Consider the following 15344-nt stretch of genomic DNA (forward strand, 5'->3'; position numbering starts at 1 on the left):
CTCCTTGGACCTGGCTCTTGGGAACAGAGATTGTGAGGCAGGCCAGCCTTTCCCTCTGAGAGTGCAGTGTGGCAATGGGCAGTACTCGGGCAGTGGTGTGGAATGGTGGCCATCTGCTTTGGCTCCTGCTAGACACTAGAAGCCTTCACAGTACTGGGAAGTGTGGAGTTGGAGGGAAAGGAGGCCTGTGCTGAAGGTACAGGTGTTTTCATAACGTCAGCAGTCTTCGAGGTAAATCCCTTCCATGAGCTGTGATCAAACAGCCAGAGCCAGCGACCGATGAGCCTGTAGCTGTGCCGTTGCACGTGTGTGACAAGGTCTGGGAAAATACCCTCTTTTGTGTTGTGTAACTTGTGGGGATGTTGTAGTCTTGCTTGTTTTGACTTCTGTTTCAAAGGGACTTTTTCAGGGTAGGCCTTTGGAGGGCTTGAAGGGTGGGGGACAATCGCCATCTCTGATCGTGGGGAGGCTGCCTGTTCCAGATGACACTCAGCTTCCTGTGGTCTCCTTGTCTCTGCCCTGCCCTAGGTACAGCTGAATGCCGGCCAGCTGCAGTATATCCGCTTAGCCCAGCCTGTGTCTGGCACCCAGGTTGTACAGGGACAGATCCAGACACTTGCCACCAACGCCCAGCAGGTATGTACTCAGGGACACAGGGCTGCAGCTCCCTTCTGGCTAGAGAGGAATATTCCATACACAGTTGTCCTGGCACCCCTCCTTCAGCAAGAGCCCCATCCTGCACCCTCTTTATCTCGTCTGTACCCCACGGACAGATGGGAGCAATTGAAAGGCTGGATTCAAAGTGTGTCTCTTACCTGCTTGTTCTGGAGGGGCGAAGAAATGGAAGGCAGAAGCATCAGGGTAATGCAAAGAAGCCTGCTGTATGTGCGTACGTCAGAGTGGAGCAAGCATTTGCTGCTGTCTGGTCAGCAGACTGAGTCTCCATGTTCGAGCCCAGAATGTGTGTTCCGGAGCCCTCTGCATCCCTAGCCAGAAAAACTGCCCCGCTGCTCTTCTCCTGTGCCCTGCAGTATTGAAGGCTGCAAATCACAGATGCTGAGGGGCGGCTCCCCCGGCCTGGGGCTGAGGGACGTGGGTGTCGTTTGCAGAGGGTGGCAGTCGCTGGTCAAGGGGAGGCACTGTTAATGGATTCTTCTGCCTCAGACCCAAAAAAAGCAGCGATCGTTTAAGAGCTGGACCCGTCTGGCCCAGTTGCATTTCTGGTGATGTATCTATTGACAGTGGTGACAGAGCTGAGTTTGTAGAGCAGGTCTCCAAAGATCTCATTTGGGAAATAGGAGGCATGAGCCAAAAGCAGGCGTCTGAGTTCCGTGCAGTCTCTGGGGCTGCTAAAGGGCTCTTTCCAGGCCCACTCTGGGCTCTTCCGAGCACTTGGGCTTTTATGTGGTTTCTTCGGGGTGCAATGACACTGATTCCCGCCGCAAGACTGTGCCACCTTCTTGGGGCCTTCCTTCTGCCCCCCTTTTTTAAACCTTAGAAGATTCTTCTTGGGATCCAGAAAACATTCCAGCGTGGCAGTAGGAGGAAATGAGAAGGAAGGATTCTTGATTCTGCAGAGGTCAGTTTTAGACATAGAACTAAAGCCGGAAAGTGGAGGAGAAGCCAAAAGGGGTGCTTGGGGCAGTCACAAATCTCGCTAACAGCCACTTGTAATGGTGGCAGCCTGACTCCTAGTAGGTGCTCAGTAAATGTTTGAGTACTACATGGGTACCTTGAAAAGTTTGTGGAAAGTAGAATTAAAAGATGAGTTTATTTTGGTGCAAAAAATTTGTAAAATCCGTGCTTAGCTTTTTCATAAATAGACATTTTGCATGAACTTTCTAAAACTCGGCAGATGTCGATGGATTTAAAGATGAATGGAGCTTTGTCTCAGCTCACGTGAATCGCAGTCCCGCTGGCCACAGGACGTGGTTAGCCTTCTTGTCTGTGAGAAGCGTGTTCCATTTGTCCCAGGCTCATTCATTTATTCTGCAGACGTTTTCTTTGTGACTGGGAAGTACTGTGTACTCGGAGGAGGACTGGGAACAGAATGTAGCTCCTTCCCACAAGCAGCTTGTAGAATGGTAGAAGGAAGGGAAACAAAAATAAGGAGCGGTAGTCAGAGGCCCACGTGTAGCCCTTCCACACCTGTCCCTCCCCTCGCTCCTCGTAGCCTCGTAGGTGGGCCTGCAGGGTTGCTTCTGGCCATCGTAAAGACATTTGAGAACAGTCCTTACCTTGCAGATTGATGTGTTGATCCCAAGAGACAGTACACAGAAGACATGGCTAGTCGAATGTTCTGTAGATACACACAACTTCCAGGCTTCTTTCAGGTCTCCAAGCTGTGTGCCCAGTTGTCATCAGAGGGTGCAGTTCTGCATGTCTATGAGTGTATTTTACAGTCCCCACAAAGGATTTTAGTGCATGTGATCATTGTCTTCCTGGCCTCCCCGCCCTCCCTCCCCCCCCCCCCCCCCCACGCTTGGCCCAGAGGGCTGCGTGTTGCCTCTCTCGGAAAAAGTGCTTCATAGCTTTGCCACGAGGACTGCCAGGGCCAGGGCCGCTCGTCGGCCAGGGTGTTTCATATTCCCGTCAGATAATCTGGGCGATAAGGGTTTGGTTTGGAGCCCACCTTCCAAACATGGAAGAGACTGCTCAGCACTCTGCCCTGCATTTTGTGCGGTGCCTTTGCTGGCTGACAGTCACACAGACTCTTAGGGCTCCTACCCAAACCAGAAATTGTATGCCTCCTCATGTTAGCACCTGGGAGAGCGAGGTGTTCTCTGTGAACCTCAGACCTGGAGGTGACGGGCCGTGGGGCAGGGGTGGGTAGACATTAAGTGCGGTGCGGGTGGGGGTTGTTATGTGCTCCAGGGTTCTTGTGTACTGTGTGGTGCCAGCTCCCAGCAGCCACCAGGAGGAGACCCTTGCTTTCCTACTCCTCGTGGAGCACCGGTTCTGAGCCAGGGCTCCTTCTGGATGCTTTATATGCATCGGTGTCTTTGATCTTCATGACCTCCTCCTGGGCGGTCCTGGGCAGGCCCTGTGGCTGACATGCCTCCCCTGCCATCTTGCTTCCCACAGATCACACAGACAGAGGTCCAGCAAGGACAACAGCAGTTCAGCCAGTTCACAGATGGACAGGTAGGGTGCACAGCCTGGGTGGGGCTGGGTGGTTCCCCGGGAAGCTGTGGGAATCTGGGTTTCGGCAGTTAGGGCAGCTGTCATATCCTTTACTAACAGTGAGTGGATTCAAGTTGTTAAAATAAGGAGTAGTTGGCCAGCGCCGTGACTCAATAGGCTAATCCTCCGCCTGCGGTGCCAGCACACCGGGTTCTAGTCCTGGTCGGGGCGCCGGATTCTGTCCCGGTTGCCCCTCTTCCAGGCCAGCTCTCTGCTATGGCCCGGGAAGGCAGTGGAGGATGGCCCAAGTGCATGGGCCCTGCACCCGCATGGGAGACCAGGAGAAGCACCTGGCTCCTGGCTTCGGATCAGTGTGATGCGCTGGCCACAGCGGCCATTGGAGGGTGAACCAACGGCAAAAGGAAGACCTTTCTCTCTGTCTCTCTCTCTCACTGTCCACTCTGCCTGTCAAAAAAATAAAAATAAAAAAATAAAACAAGGAGTAGCTTTAAATCAGGGCACTTGTCCTTTGGATTTACAGGCTATGGGAGTTAAAAATAATCTTAGACATGGTATAATCCAAATTGTCGTTTTACAGATGGGTAAACTGAGCCCTAGAGGAAAGAAGTGCCTTGCACATGCTCACTCAGGGCAGGGCTAAATGCAGAGCCTGCTGTTTCCTTCAGCACTGCCCCCCCCCCCCAACCATGGTGCTTTTTAATAGCCAGATGAGTTGAAATGCAGGGAACATGTGACCTCTTGAGCTCTCTTGGTACCCAGAATACAGCAGTTCTGATCCCATACAAAGTAGAGATTTTCCCTTCTCCCCCTACTTTCCCTGCACAGAGACCTGGAGGACATCACAGGGTGACATTCTCAAACTTTCACTCTGTTGCCCGAAAGGGAGTGCTGGTGTCAGGATCCACCAGCATTGGGTGCTAGACTTCCTGTGGGGGTCTTGGCTCTGGTTTTGGGGGCCACCTGAGAAACCAGGTGGTGGGTTTGCCCTGACCTTCCCGTGTGACTCCATGAGTGTCTTCTCCACGCCGTCCTGGCCTTGGCTGTGGTGGTACCTAACTCCAGGGCACCTTTTGGGCAGGGCCCATGTGGGAGAGGCAAGCTCAGTGTAGCTTCAGAAGCTGGAGCCAGAGAACAGGAGAGTGGGGGAACCTTCCTGCTCCTGCCGGTGAGCAGCACTGAGTCAGGGCACTCTGGCCGCCATGCTGCCAGTGCCATGGTTCAATTGCTTGTGTTTGTCACAGAGCACCAGGGTGCAAGCTCGAAGCTCTGAGCTAACTAACAGGAGAGGCAGAGCCCAGAGACGTGAAAGCCGCAGGACTGCCTCGCCCTGCGCCTTGCCCTGCCCACTACGCACCCTTCCTCCTGGTGATGCTGTGCACTCACTGTAGTGGAAGTGTCTGGGGCCCCCAGCCAGCTGGAGGCCCATAGGGAGCTGCGTGCCCCTCTCCCAGGGGTGACCTCACTCTGTCCTCTCCCCCTCCGCAGCAGCTCTACCAGATCCAGCAAGTCACCATGCCCGCGGGCCAGGACCTCGCCCAGCCCATGTTCATCCAGTCAGCCAGCCAGCCTGCCGACGGGCAGGCCCCCCAGGTGACCGGCGACTGAGGGCCTCAGCTGACAAAGCCGAGGACACCCGACACGATTCTGGCCATACAGCCCCAGGCCATGGGCACAGCCTCCCTCCCCAGAGGACCGGCAGACCTCAGCGCCTCCTGCAGGCTGGGACACTGGTGCACTGCGCCCCACGGCTGGGGCCGAATTCTCCAGCAGAAAGATGCAATATTTTTTATTTCCTCTTTTGCCATTGTTTTCTCCAAGGAATCAATATTTCATTATGTTGAGCTGTGTGTCCGATGCTATGAAATGAAAATATTAAATAACATATTTATGGCATTTTCTTGAAGAGTGTGGTTGAAGAAATATTTCTCTTTTTGTTTTCTTTCTTTTCTTTTTTTTTTCTTTTTCTTTTTTTTTTTTTTTTTTTTTTTTTTGTTCTTATTGCCACTTCTCTCTAGGAGCAGATCTTCCCAGGGGTGGCAGCATTTCCTCACTCTTGGAACAGCCGCTGCCCCTCAGATTTGCCACCTGCTTGCCCTCGGATTGAATTAGGTGGACACATGTAGCATCTCTGGTCGGTGTTCCTCTGCCCTTGCCCCTGTTCTTGCCCCAGGCTCTGTGTGTTCACGTCCGGAGCCGTGCAGGCAGTGCCTGCATTTAGGAGGTGAACTCGTTCCCCATGGAGAGTGGGTGGTGTCATTCCCACACACCCCTCTGGTGGGGACCCATGGAGACGAACTCTGTGCTTTTGCTGCCTCCCCCTTTATTTTATGTTTTACTTGCATTCAAAATTGTGCTAGTCTCCTTTGCATGGACTTCAAACTGCATGAAATGCAATAAAACCTCATTTTAGATAATTTAGAGTCTGGATTTCTCTGTCTGGGGGCATTCATGGATCTACTTTGCTCAAGAAAGTCATCCTCAGGCCGGGGGTCTTGAAGAGGGGTGTCCCAAGCCGAGGGAACTGGCACTGCATATCTGATGCAGACTGAGGCCCTGAGCCATGCTCTCAAAGGGAACTTCATTACAGTACAAGTGCATCTGCTGCTCAGGGGGTGCCCACCTGCCTGCCTCATGTAACCGTGGCTGATGTGGCTGAGGGCTGGGGGCATCTCAGAGAGAAGGCTGGCTCCCTCCTGCAGACAAGGGCCAGAGCAACCCCTCCAGTCCTGCAAGGCGCCTGCTGTGGCCGTGCCCATCCCTCTGACATCTGCCGTGGAGAGCAGCCCAGACCAGTGGATGGAGGTCTGTTCTGTGCAGCGGGGAGACCCGGAGGGCCAGTGCTGAACCATCTTTCTTGCCTCCACCATGCCATCCTTACAGCAGGGGCCTCATCACGGGAAGAGCAGAGACCGAGTGCCAGGGAGAGTAGGTATTAATTTGCCATAAAACCTGGGGCCGGCGCCGCGGCTCACTAGGCTAATCCTCTGCCTTGCGGCGCCGGCACACCGGGTTCTAGTCCCAGTCGGGGCACCGATCCTGTCCCGTGCCCCTCTTCCAGGCCAGCTCTCTGCTGTGGCTAGGGAGTGCAGTGGAGGATGGCTCAAGTGCTTGGGCCCTGCACCCCATGGGAGACCAGGAGAAGCACCTGGCTCCTGCCATCGGATCAGTGCGGTGCACCGGCCGCAGCGCGCCTACCGCGGCAGCCATTGGAGGGTAAACCAACGGCAAAGGAAGACCTTTCTTTCTGTCTCTCTCTCACTGTCCACTCTGCCTGTCAAAAAAAAAAAAAAAAACAAACCTGGGTAACTTCCCTGCCTTGGGAGCCAGGTCAGGGCTGAGGTGGGGGTGGGGAAGAGGCAGAGGAGCAGCAGGTGGCTTCTGGTTCTCTTACTGATTCCCTCGCTATGTATCCCCCATTGGAAACCACGGGGTAGTGCAAGAGTTGCTCTAAGAGTCAGAAACGAGCCGAGTAATTCCGCCCCACATTTGTCATCCTTCCCAAGAGATCCCCGGCAGCTTGGAACCGTCAGGTGTCTTACCTGGATTCAGCTCTGGCCGACTGTGCCCTTACTGTTCTCCAGGGTGTTGGGGGGAGGTGGTCCTCAATGCTGGTGGTTTCTGTGCCATCTATGTCATTTTAATTAATTTACTTAGGTGTACCTTACCTCATTTCCACAAGAAAAATTGTCGTGGCTTATAATGAAAAGTTAAAATTAGGTAAAGTGTAATTGAATAGGAAATTAGAATTGCAGAAAATAAAAACCCAAATACGGCTGTAGAGATCTACATAGTTATTAGAATGATTTGATGCTGAGCTTCCTGGCAACCAGAGTAAAAATGGTAAGATGAGGTTAGGGACTCACACTGTAAAAGGAAAAACCAACACTGCTTTGCAAAACCGAGGGATGTTCCTAGTGTGAAGGTTTTGAGTAGATGGTACCCTTATGGGTACCCTTCTGGCACTCCCGAAACAGTCTGGGACAGCCCCACATGCTTTGAAATCCGTGCCTACTGTTGTTGTTGTTGTTTTTTTTTTTTCCCCAGAATATGCATGTACCACAAACTTTGCAGTCCCTTCCTGGGATCAAGTTTTCACTGATAGCTGTGCCCAGCCCCACGTGCAGAGAAAGCAAGAGGGAAAGAGCAAGTGAGCAGGGGGCCCTGGGCTCAGAGTGAGGAAGAGTGGGCACCCCGTGTCCCACCTTGCTCCTCCAGGTGAGACTGGAGTTGCATACCTGTCCAGGGGTCCCTGTGTCCCATGGACTTCCATTCTTGGAGCCGGTTCAGTTGGTTGTGATTGGCAAGCCAGCTGCCCTGCTGAGCACGTTCCCTTTAAATTGCCCTGCCAACAAGGCCCATCGCAGTGTAAACAAACCCTTTGGTGCAGCCCAAGAGCCCCTATCTAATACCCAGCAAGATCCCCTTACATCCGGAGCACTCTTTACACATTTTTTCTAGCATTTGCAGCATCCAGCCTCCTAATGATCTTCACAGTGACCCTGCAGGGGAGACAGGAAGAGGGATCATGATACCTGTGTTACAGATGCAGGCATGGGAGGCCTAGCGAAGTGTAGTAACTCGCTCAAGGTCACACCATGGATCAGGGCTGGGGTGGAAACCAAAACGCTGGTCTCCTGTCCCTCTGCGGGAACATCGTTGCTCTGTGGCCATAGGTGGCATGTATGTTGTTTAGGAAGGAGTCGTACCCTTGTGCTCCACCTCGCCTAGCCGCTGGTCCAGCCTCAAGTATCTGTGGAGTGAAAAAAGCAGTTGGGTCTCATCTGGGGACAGCTAGAGGTTGGGATAATTTACCAGGAGGCTGGGATGTTGGAGGTTGGAGACCCCTGGGGTCACCTTCCAGCCGGCTGCTGGCTTCCTGGATGCTTGGATCTGCACAGGCCACAAGGGGGCAGCATGCAGCTCTTTCCTGAGAATCTGGGAGGGGCCCTGGCCCACTGGTCCAGCCTTGAGACAGTTCTAGGAGCTAGCAGTGGTATGACTCCCCTTTCTCAGTGGGACAAGATCCAGATCCTCAGCCCCCTTCCTGATAAGACCTCCCCCACATGAGAGAGACGGCACCCTTTCCAGAGCATTGCATCAGGGTGGGTGGTGAGGTTTTAATAAGGACTTTCTGCTGGCCCAAGTTCATTCAAGGTCCTGCGGATCTGTCCAGCTTGCTTTCCACCCCTGCACTCTATGCTCCTGTCACACCCAATTACCCCTGGTTTCCGAACTCACCTCCATGTTTTCAGAATGTGCTGGCCCTAATTCCTGGAATGCCCTTTTACTCCCTTTCTCACTTATTGATCTCCTATATAGCCATCAAGGCCCAATTTAAATGGCCCTCGCTGAGAAATGGCTAATTCCTGAGGCCGAGTCAGCGAAGACCTCGTATGTCCTCCCCCAGCAACTTCTACACCCTCTGTTAGAGCTCAGAGCCAGTCAACTGAGCAAACACTGCTTCCACACCTCGTGCGGGGCAGACGCTTCAGATGTCTTGAGGACAACTTCGAGAAAGCCAGGTGGGGGTTCTGCTGTCATGGAGTTAATGTGGAAAATTGGGTTGGGATGTGAGTAGGGGAGAGAGACAATAAATGCCACCCCAAGTTGGGCTGTGGAGAAACCCCCTGGCCCTCTTAGAATTTTCCAGCAGGGGGGGGTCTTCCTCAGAGGTGGGCGTCCACCTGGTCAGGGTCGATGCTGCGCTTTCAGAGCCTAGCACAGTGCCTGGCACCGAAAGGGCAGTGGTTACTGGTAAGTGAGGGGGTGGCACCACTCCTGCGGCGCACCTGCCACACAGCAATCACCACTGCCCTCAGCACCCATCAGCACACTTGCCTGAGTAAGGGTTTTTCTTTTAAGTGGGGAGCTGATAATGTGCTGGGCAGGGCTGTTACATGGAGATGAGCCTTTTAAGAAATTTCTCTGTTGTAAAATGCATTCTAAAGCTTGGTACCCAGGTGGATTGCCATTTCATCTCCACACCCTCATGACATGGATACTGTTCTCTCCATTTTATAGGCAAGAAAGTGAGGCTCAAGGAGATTAAGATACTACCCAAGGGGGAGTAGAGCCAGATGCTCCCAGAAGCCTCCTCTCCCAAGTGGCCCACCCAACGCAGTCCACATTGTTCTGTCCTCTGTGATACTTTCCCTACAGAGGAGAAAAGTCCCCCCTCCCACCAACTTCTGGGCAGGGGCCTCTGTCCCACAGCTCCAGCCATCCAATGGGCCTTTGTAAGGTGGCAGCTGACCTTCCTCATGGAAAGGACCCTAGGGTGGAGGTCAAGTGTCCAGGAACAAAAGCAACTTGGCCATGGCCTCCTTAAGGCCCCCAGAGCTGGGGCCTGGCATCACCCGGGCTTGGGGACTGTGCTATGGCTACAGCTCGGGGAGAGGGGCAGGAGGACAGCAAGGCTGGCCCTCAAGGGAAGAACCTGAGCTGGGCCCCAGCTGGACAGCCCAGCCTCCCTCACAGCCCTGAGCCTCTGCGCTCCTTAGAAGGCCAGCCTCCACTGAGCTCCTGACCTTCCACCAAGCTCCCCATACCTCTCTGTCTCTCAGCAAAGGTCTGTGGGACAGAAGCTTTCTAAGATCTTGCATGTGTCAAATGTCATTATTTTGTCCTTTCATTTAAAGGATGGTTTGGCAAGGTATGGAATTGTAGACTCGCAGTTATTTGCCCTCAGCACTCTGAAGATGTGATTCCATTGTCTTTTGGCATCTGTTGTTGCTGATGAGAAGTTTACTGTCAATTCAATTATTGGACCTTTGTAGATAAGCTCTCTTTTCTCTCTGGTGGCTTTTAGAATTTCCTCTTTATTCTTGATGTTCTACACTTCTGACTATAAGTTGTCTAGATGTAGTTTTGGTTTTGTTTTGAAAGATGTCTTCCTAGGTAGTCTGTGGGCCTTTTAAATCTAGAAATTCATGTCTTATTTCTGGAAAGAGCTTAATCCTCTTTCCAGTCTCCCTTTCTGAAGCTAACAATACGTTGGGTCAAGTTTCTCAATCTTCTACATCTCTTTTCTTTCATATGCTTCTGTGCTTCAGTCTGGAGAATTTCCTCAGTTCTAGCTTCTAGTTCATTAATTCTCTCTTTAGCTGTGTTTAGTACACTAACCCATCTATTGGTTACTTTTACCCAATATTAGTGACTTTAGTTTTCATTTCTAAAAGTTCTCAAGTTCTGTGTACTTCTGATGAATGTTCCTGTTTGATAGCTGTTCTTGTTTTATGGGTGCTGTTTCTCCCTTTATCATCTTGAAGGTTTTAACTATATTGAACTTCCTTTCTTATTGCTGCATTATCTCTAGGTCTGTAGGTATGAGTTCTCCCCTGAGTGTTCTCTCTCTCACGGTGCTGTATTTCTGTTATGTTGGGAAGTCCATCCTTGAGATTATCTTCAGCACATTTCCTGCACTGTGTCCTGGAATGTGGAGGTCACTCTTAAGGACTGATTCCTCAAGTGTCTCGGCGTGGAAGTGCACCAGCCTCAAGTCAGCTCTTACGTGGGTGGCTTCACTCGGGAGTTTTGAGAGCATGGCTGAGATGCTATTCTCACATGGGCACTCTTCCTGCCAAAAGCCAGGGCCTAGTGGTTAGCAGCCAGAGGCAGTTTAGCCCTCTGCACAGCAGGCAGCGCCTTCCCAGACCCAGCTTTCTGCAGGGAGCTGACTGACAGCCCTGCCCTCTGGTGGGGCTTGCAATGTCCCTATTCCTGCTGGAACACTGAGTACCCTCTCAGAGGGACACCTTCAACTCCAGTGTACCTCCAGCAATTTCCTTTCATTTATGGCCAAGATTTTTCATTTGTGCTTTTGAACTTGGATTTTTTTTTTTTATCTTTTTAAAATTGATTTATTTATTTGGAAGGCAGAGTTACAGAGATGCAGAGGCAGAGAGAGGCCTTCCATCTGCTGGTTTGTTGAGATGGATTTGTTCTGAGAGGAGGAGCGTGGTGGGGGCAAGAGGCTCAGTCACCACACAGACACCAGGAGTCAGGTGAAAGGCCAGAGGCAAGCATCCTTCAGACTCATTTATTTCAGTTGGTACAGCAGCTTATATAGCTGAGGCAGCCAATCTGGTCAAGGGACAGTTTATGCCCTAACCAATCACAGCCTGTTGCCAGGCAGGCTCCTTTGCCATGTGGTTTCTGAAGCCATTCCTGAGTAACACGCTTGCTTGCCAGCAGCCATCTTGGCATGGCCTTCTCATTCCATCACACTGGTTCTCACTCCCCAAATGGTTGCAATGGCTGGAGCTGTGCTGATCAGGAGCCAGGAGCTTCTTCCTGGTCTCCCACTCAGGCGCAGGGGCCCAAGGACTTGGGCCATCTTCTACTGCTTTCCCAGGCCATAGCAGAGAGCTGGATCAGAAGTAGAGCAGCCAGGTCTTGAACCAGCACCCATATGGGATGTCAGCACTGCAGGTGCTTTACCTGTTGTGCCAACCCCTTGGATATGTTTTTGTTGCTGTTTGTAATCATGCTGAGGCAGGGACCTGGCCTAGCAGCTAAGATGCCTCCATCCCATATCAGCTCCTGGATCCAACCCACCTCTGGCTCCTGACTCCAGCTTCCTGCTAGAGAACTCCTGGGAAGCAGTGGTGATGGTTCAAGTGATTGGGTCCCTGCCACCCACGTGAGAGACCTGGATTGGGTTCCTGGCCCCGGGCTTCAACCTCAGCCCAGTCCTGGCCATCATGGACATTTGGAGACTGAACCAGCAGTTGGGTGCACGCTCTTTATCTCTCTGCCTATCAAATAAATAAACAACTCAGCATTATCTGACATTTGCAATATTTCAATGAGGAGGGACTTCAATAGGTGTTTGATCAAGTTTGGAATCCAAGACAAGGAAGTCTCAGCTGGAGACAGCTGAGGTCCAGTTTGATGTGGAATTCTTGCTCTCTGAAGCTCCCCTCCCTCTCTTCTGAGCCCCGTTCTCCCTAAATCCCCATCTCCCTTTTCCAAGCCCCTCCAGTCCCTCCAACACACAGCATCTCCCTCCCTAGCGCCCCTCAAGCCGCTGCCACCATGGGAGCACGGAGGTTCTTTTCCATTGCACACTCAGCAGCTCAGCAAAGTCCCTCCTCCTCATTTCCCAGCCAGCTCCAGTGGCTCTCGCTGGGAATATGGCGCCTTCCAGCGGGACCACAGTACTGTTGGCGACTCTGCACGATCTCCAAGGAGTGGGGTCAAGGAGGGGCAATCCTGAAGGCAGGGGGGAAGCGACCCCGCAAGGAGTGATGGCTTTGACCTTCATGCCCGTGCCCCCTCTGCCTCTGTGTCCCCTCCCTGGGGCCCCCTCCAGCCCTCATGGTCAATGGGGGTCTGCTTTCGCGGAGTTCAGCAGCACTGCTCTCTCCCTACTTCCTGCAGCTCTGTCAGGGTGGGGGCAGGTCAGATCCCGGGAAGAGAAATGCCCTGGGCCGCCTCTCATCTGCTGGGCGGCTTAAATGCCTTGTCCTTTCTGGGGGAGCAAAGGGAAAGGAGGAAGGGCGGAGGGGGACTGTCCATGCCATCACCCCGTGAGCACCCCCTGCACTGCGCTCCCCCTCTGCCGGAAGCCTTCTTGCGTTGACGAGAGCAGAGAGGACCAGGGAATTCTCCCAGCCTCTCCCCGTCCACCCTGAACACGCACCCAAAGACGAATGGTTCATGTTTGCGCAGCTCCCTGGATGACCTGTGACTTTCTCATGCATGATTGCATCCCTGACAATAGCCGCAGGTGGCGAGGAGATTGCCCAAGGTCACCAGCGAGTCCAGGACTGGAAGCCCAGCCGTGACTTGTAGCTCAGGGCGCCTTCTGCCTCAGCCACTGCCAACCGCCCTGGGTCTGGGCCTTCCCGCCCCACCCCTCCTGGGCTTTCTGCTTTTGGGCCCTGGCCAGGATCCCTGTTTCCCATCAAACCAAACTGAGTCCTTCCACCTGGCATTCAAGGCCTCTTTTTTTTTTTTTCTTTTAAGATTTATTTTATTTATTTGAAAGGCACAGCTACAGAGGGAGAAGATCTTCCATCCGCTGGTTCACTCCCCAAATGGCTGCAACAGCTGGGACTGGGCCAGGCAGAAGCCAGGAGCTTCCTCTGGGTCTCCCACATGGGTACAGGGGCCCAAGGACTTGGGCCATCTTCTGCTGCTTTTCCCAGGGAGCTGGATTGAAAGTGGAGCCATCAGGACTGGAAACAGTGCCCATATGGATGCCAGTGCTGGGGGCGGTAGCTTTACCCGCTACGCCTCGGCGCCGGCGCCTCAAGGCCTCCTCTTGCTCTGTCCTCCCCTGCACAGGGGTAAAGAGCTACCTTCGCTGAGCCTCGGTGTTGTTGACTCTCCAGTGGGGTGTGAGCAGGAGTGTCTCACGGGGCTGTTGGGAGGCTGAAGCAGTGCAGGTAAGCATCCTGCACGAGGCTGAGCACGGCAGCCGCAGGCATTATTGGCCACACGTCTGCGTGCCTCTCCAAGTCCTCCCCAGTCCGGTGCCGCATTGTGGGTGCACACTGTTCCCTGTTCTGACCTCCAGCAACCTCTGGGGGTACAAGGAACCCATCAGGAGGCTTCTGGAGTAGAGAGAGCGGGGCAGGTGGGTGGAACCCAGGTCCCGTCCCCTCAACCAGATCACCTGTGTGCAAAATCCTCTTATACGTGGGGCGCTACCTTAGTGGTCTGGAAAAAGGATTCTAAGTCGGGGGAGCCACTGACTTCGACCACCCCTCCCCCTCCAGGATGGCAATCTGAGCCCTTGGCTGGCCAGAGGTCACGGTGGCAGTCAGTGGCGGGCTTGAGCCCTGCCCCACGGTCGGAGTCCCAGCCACTCGCAGACCTCAGTGCTTTCAGCCCAGCCCTGATCCCAGCACCCAGGACCCAGGCAGGTGCCAGCAAGGGGAGAGCGCAGGTCAGAGAGAGTTTGGGGCAGGGTCACCAGCTGGCTGTGAGTGCGGCTTTAGCCTCAGCTTCTTCACATGCGGAGGGCGGCTCTTCAGCCCACAGGGACAGGGCCTGGCACATAGTTGGTGCTCAGCAAATAGGAGCACCCCCCCCCCCAATCAATACAGCTCATTGATGGATGCTGGGACAGTGATGAATTACAGGAGGCCCTGGAGCCCTGCCCCCTGCTTCTCGTGCAGATGGTGGAGCCGAAGCTCACGGGTGGGTCCGGGCAGAGCCCCGAGGCTTTGGCAGGGAGGAGGATGGGCCCTGGGGTGGGAGGCAAGCTGTGGAGGGTGAGGAGGAGGGAACAGGTGGGGGAGAGGGCGGCAGGGTGGAGGGTGGGAAGCCACAGCCACACAGAGCCCCTCTCCAGCAGAGGGACCCATTGAGGAGCCTGAGACAGCTGCTTGCTCAGAAAAGTGTCTTAGTCATTAGAGGCGGTGGTAGGGGAAGTCCATCCTCCATCATGGCCTGGGAATCCGGGTGGGGGCAGGAGGGCTGCCGGGTGACCCTAGGACTGGCCACCTGTCTTCTCTGGACTTTCTCTTTCGGCTCCTCCACTCTCCCATGTACACACACACACACACACACAGCTGAAGTTTCCTACGGTCTCCTGGAATTCTCTCTCGGATCCCTCCTGCTCTTAGGAGGACTTCTGTGTCTCCAGTCCCAGCAGCAGTGGACATGTCCCTCTGTGACACCTACACCTGCAGGCGAAACAGCTCTCTGTGCCCTATGGAAGTCCTTCCTGAGGTCTAACTACCATCCCACTCCCTAGTCTCTTTCTTCCTGCTGCAGTTTCAGGGGGTCACGTGGAGCTGGGGTTGGGAAAGATGATGAGACCCTGCACCCACAGAGGAAGGCCCGGGGGCTCGGAGCCGCCCAGCGAGAAGGCAGGCCCAGGCTCCAGAGCTGATGCCGAGCCCCAGTCTCAGGGTTCTGGGCAGTGAGATGGCAGCTGGAATTCATGCTCCATTCCCACCCCGGAAGTGCTTTTCAAACACCCCAGGCCCCTTGCCACTGCTTTCCTTTGCACCAGTCCTGTCCCAGGGCTCCGACTGAGGCCGCCCAGACAGGCGGTTCCACAGGAAGGACGGTGCACATGTTTCGGGAGCCCTGGCTTCCGCTCACAGGGAGAGGATGGGATGGCCCAGCCTGGGCATCGCATGCATGGGTGTGTGTGTGTGCGCGCGCGCACTCCTGGAGTCCAGAACCTTCCCCAGCTACGAGGAGATGTTGGGGGCATAACCTGCCCAGAGGCCCCAGGCGCC

The 15344-nt window shown here is 53.9% G+C and overlaps 1 protein-coding gene across 2 annotated transcripts in view; it reads left to right on the forward strand.

The window, feature by feature from the left end:
• Positions 1 to 5542, forward strand: part of NFYC (nuclear transcription factor Y subunit gamma) — an 83806-nt gene extending 78264 nt beyond the window's left edge. For both annotated transcript variants that reach the window (XM_062191057.1, XM_062191058.1), the window contains exons 8-10: positions 529 to 636; positions 3085 to 3144; positions 4630 to 5542. In XM_062191057.1, coding sequence (XP_062047041.1) covers positions 529 to 636; positions 3085 to 3144; positions 4630 to 4749 — 288 coding nt within the window. In that variant the 3' untranslated portion in view covers positions 4750 to 5542. The remainder of the gene's footprint in view (positions 1 to 528; positions 637 to 3084; positions 3145 to 4629) is intronic.
• The last annotated feature ends 9802 nt before the right edge of the window (positions 5543 to 15344 follow it).

Source organism: Lepus europaeus, chromosome 5, assembly GCF_033115175.1.
Source record: "Lepus europaeus isolate LE1 chromosome 5, mLepTim1.pri, whole genome shotgun sequence".
Taxonomy (NCBI): domain Eukaryota; kingdom Metazoa; phylum Chordata; class Mammalia; order Lagomorpha; family Leporidae; genus Lepus; species Lepus europaeus.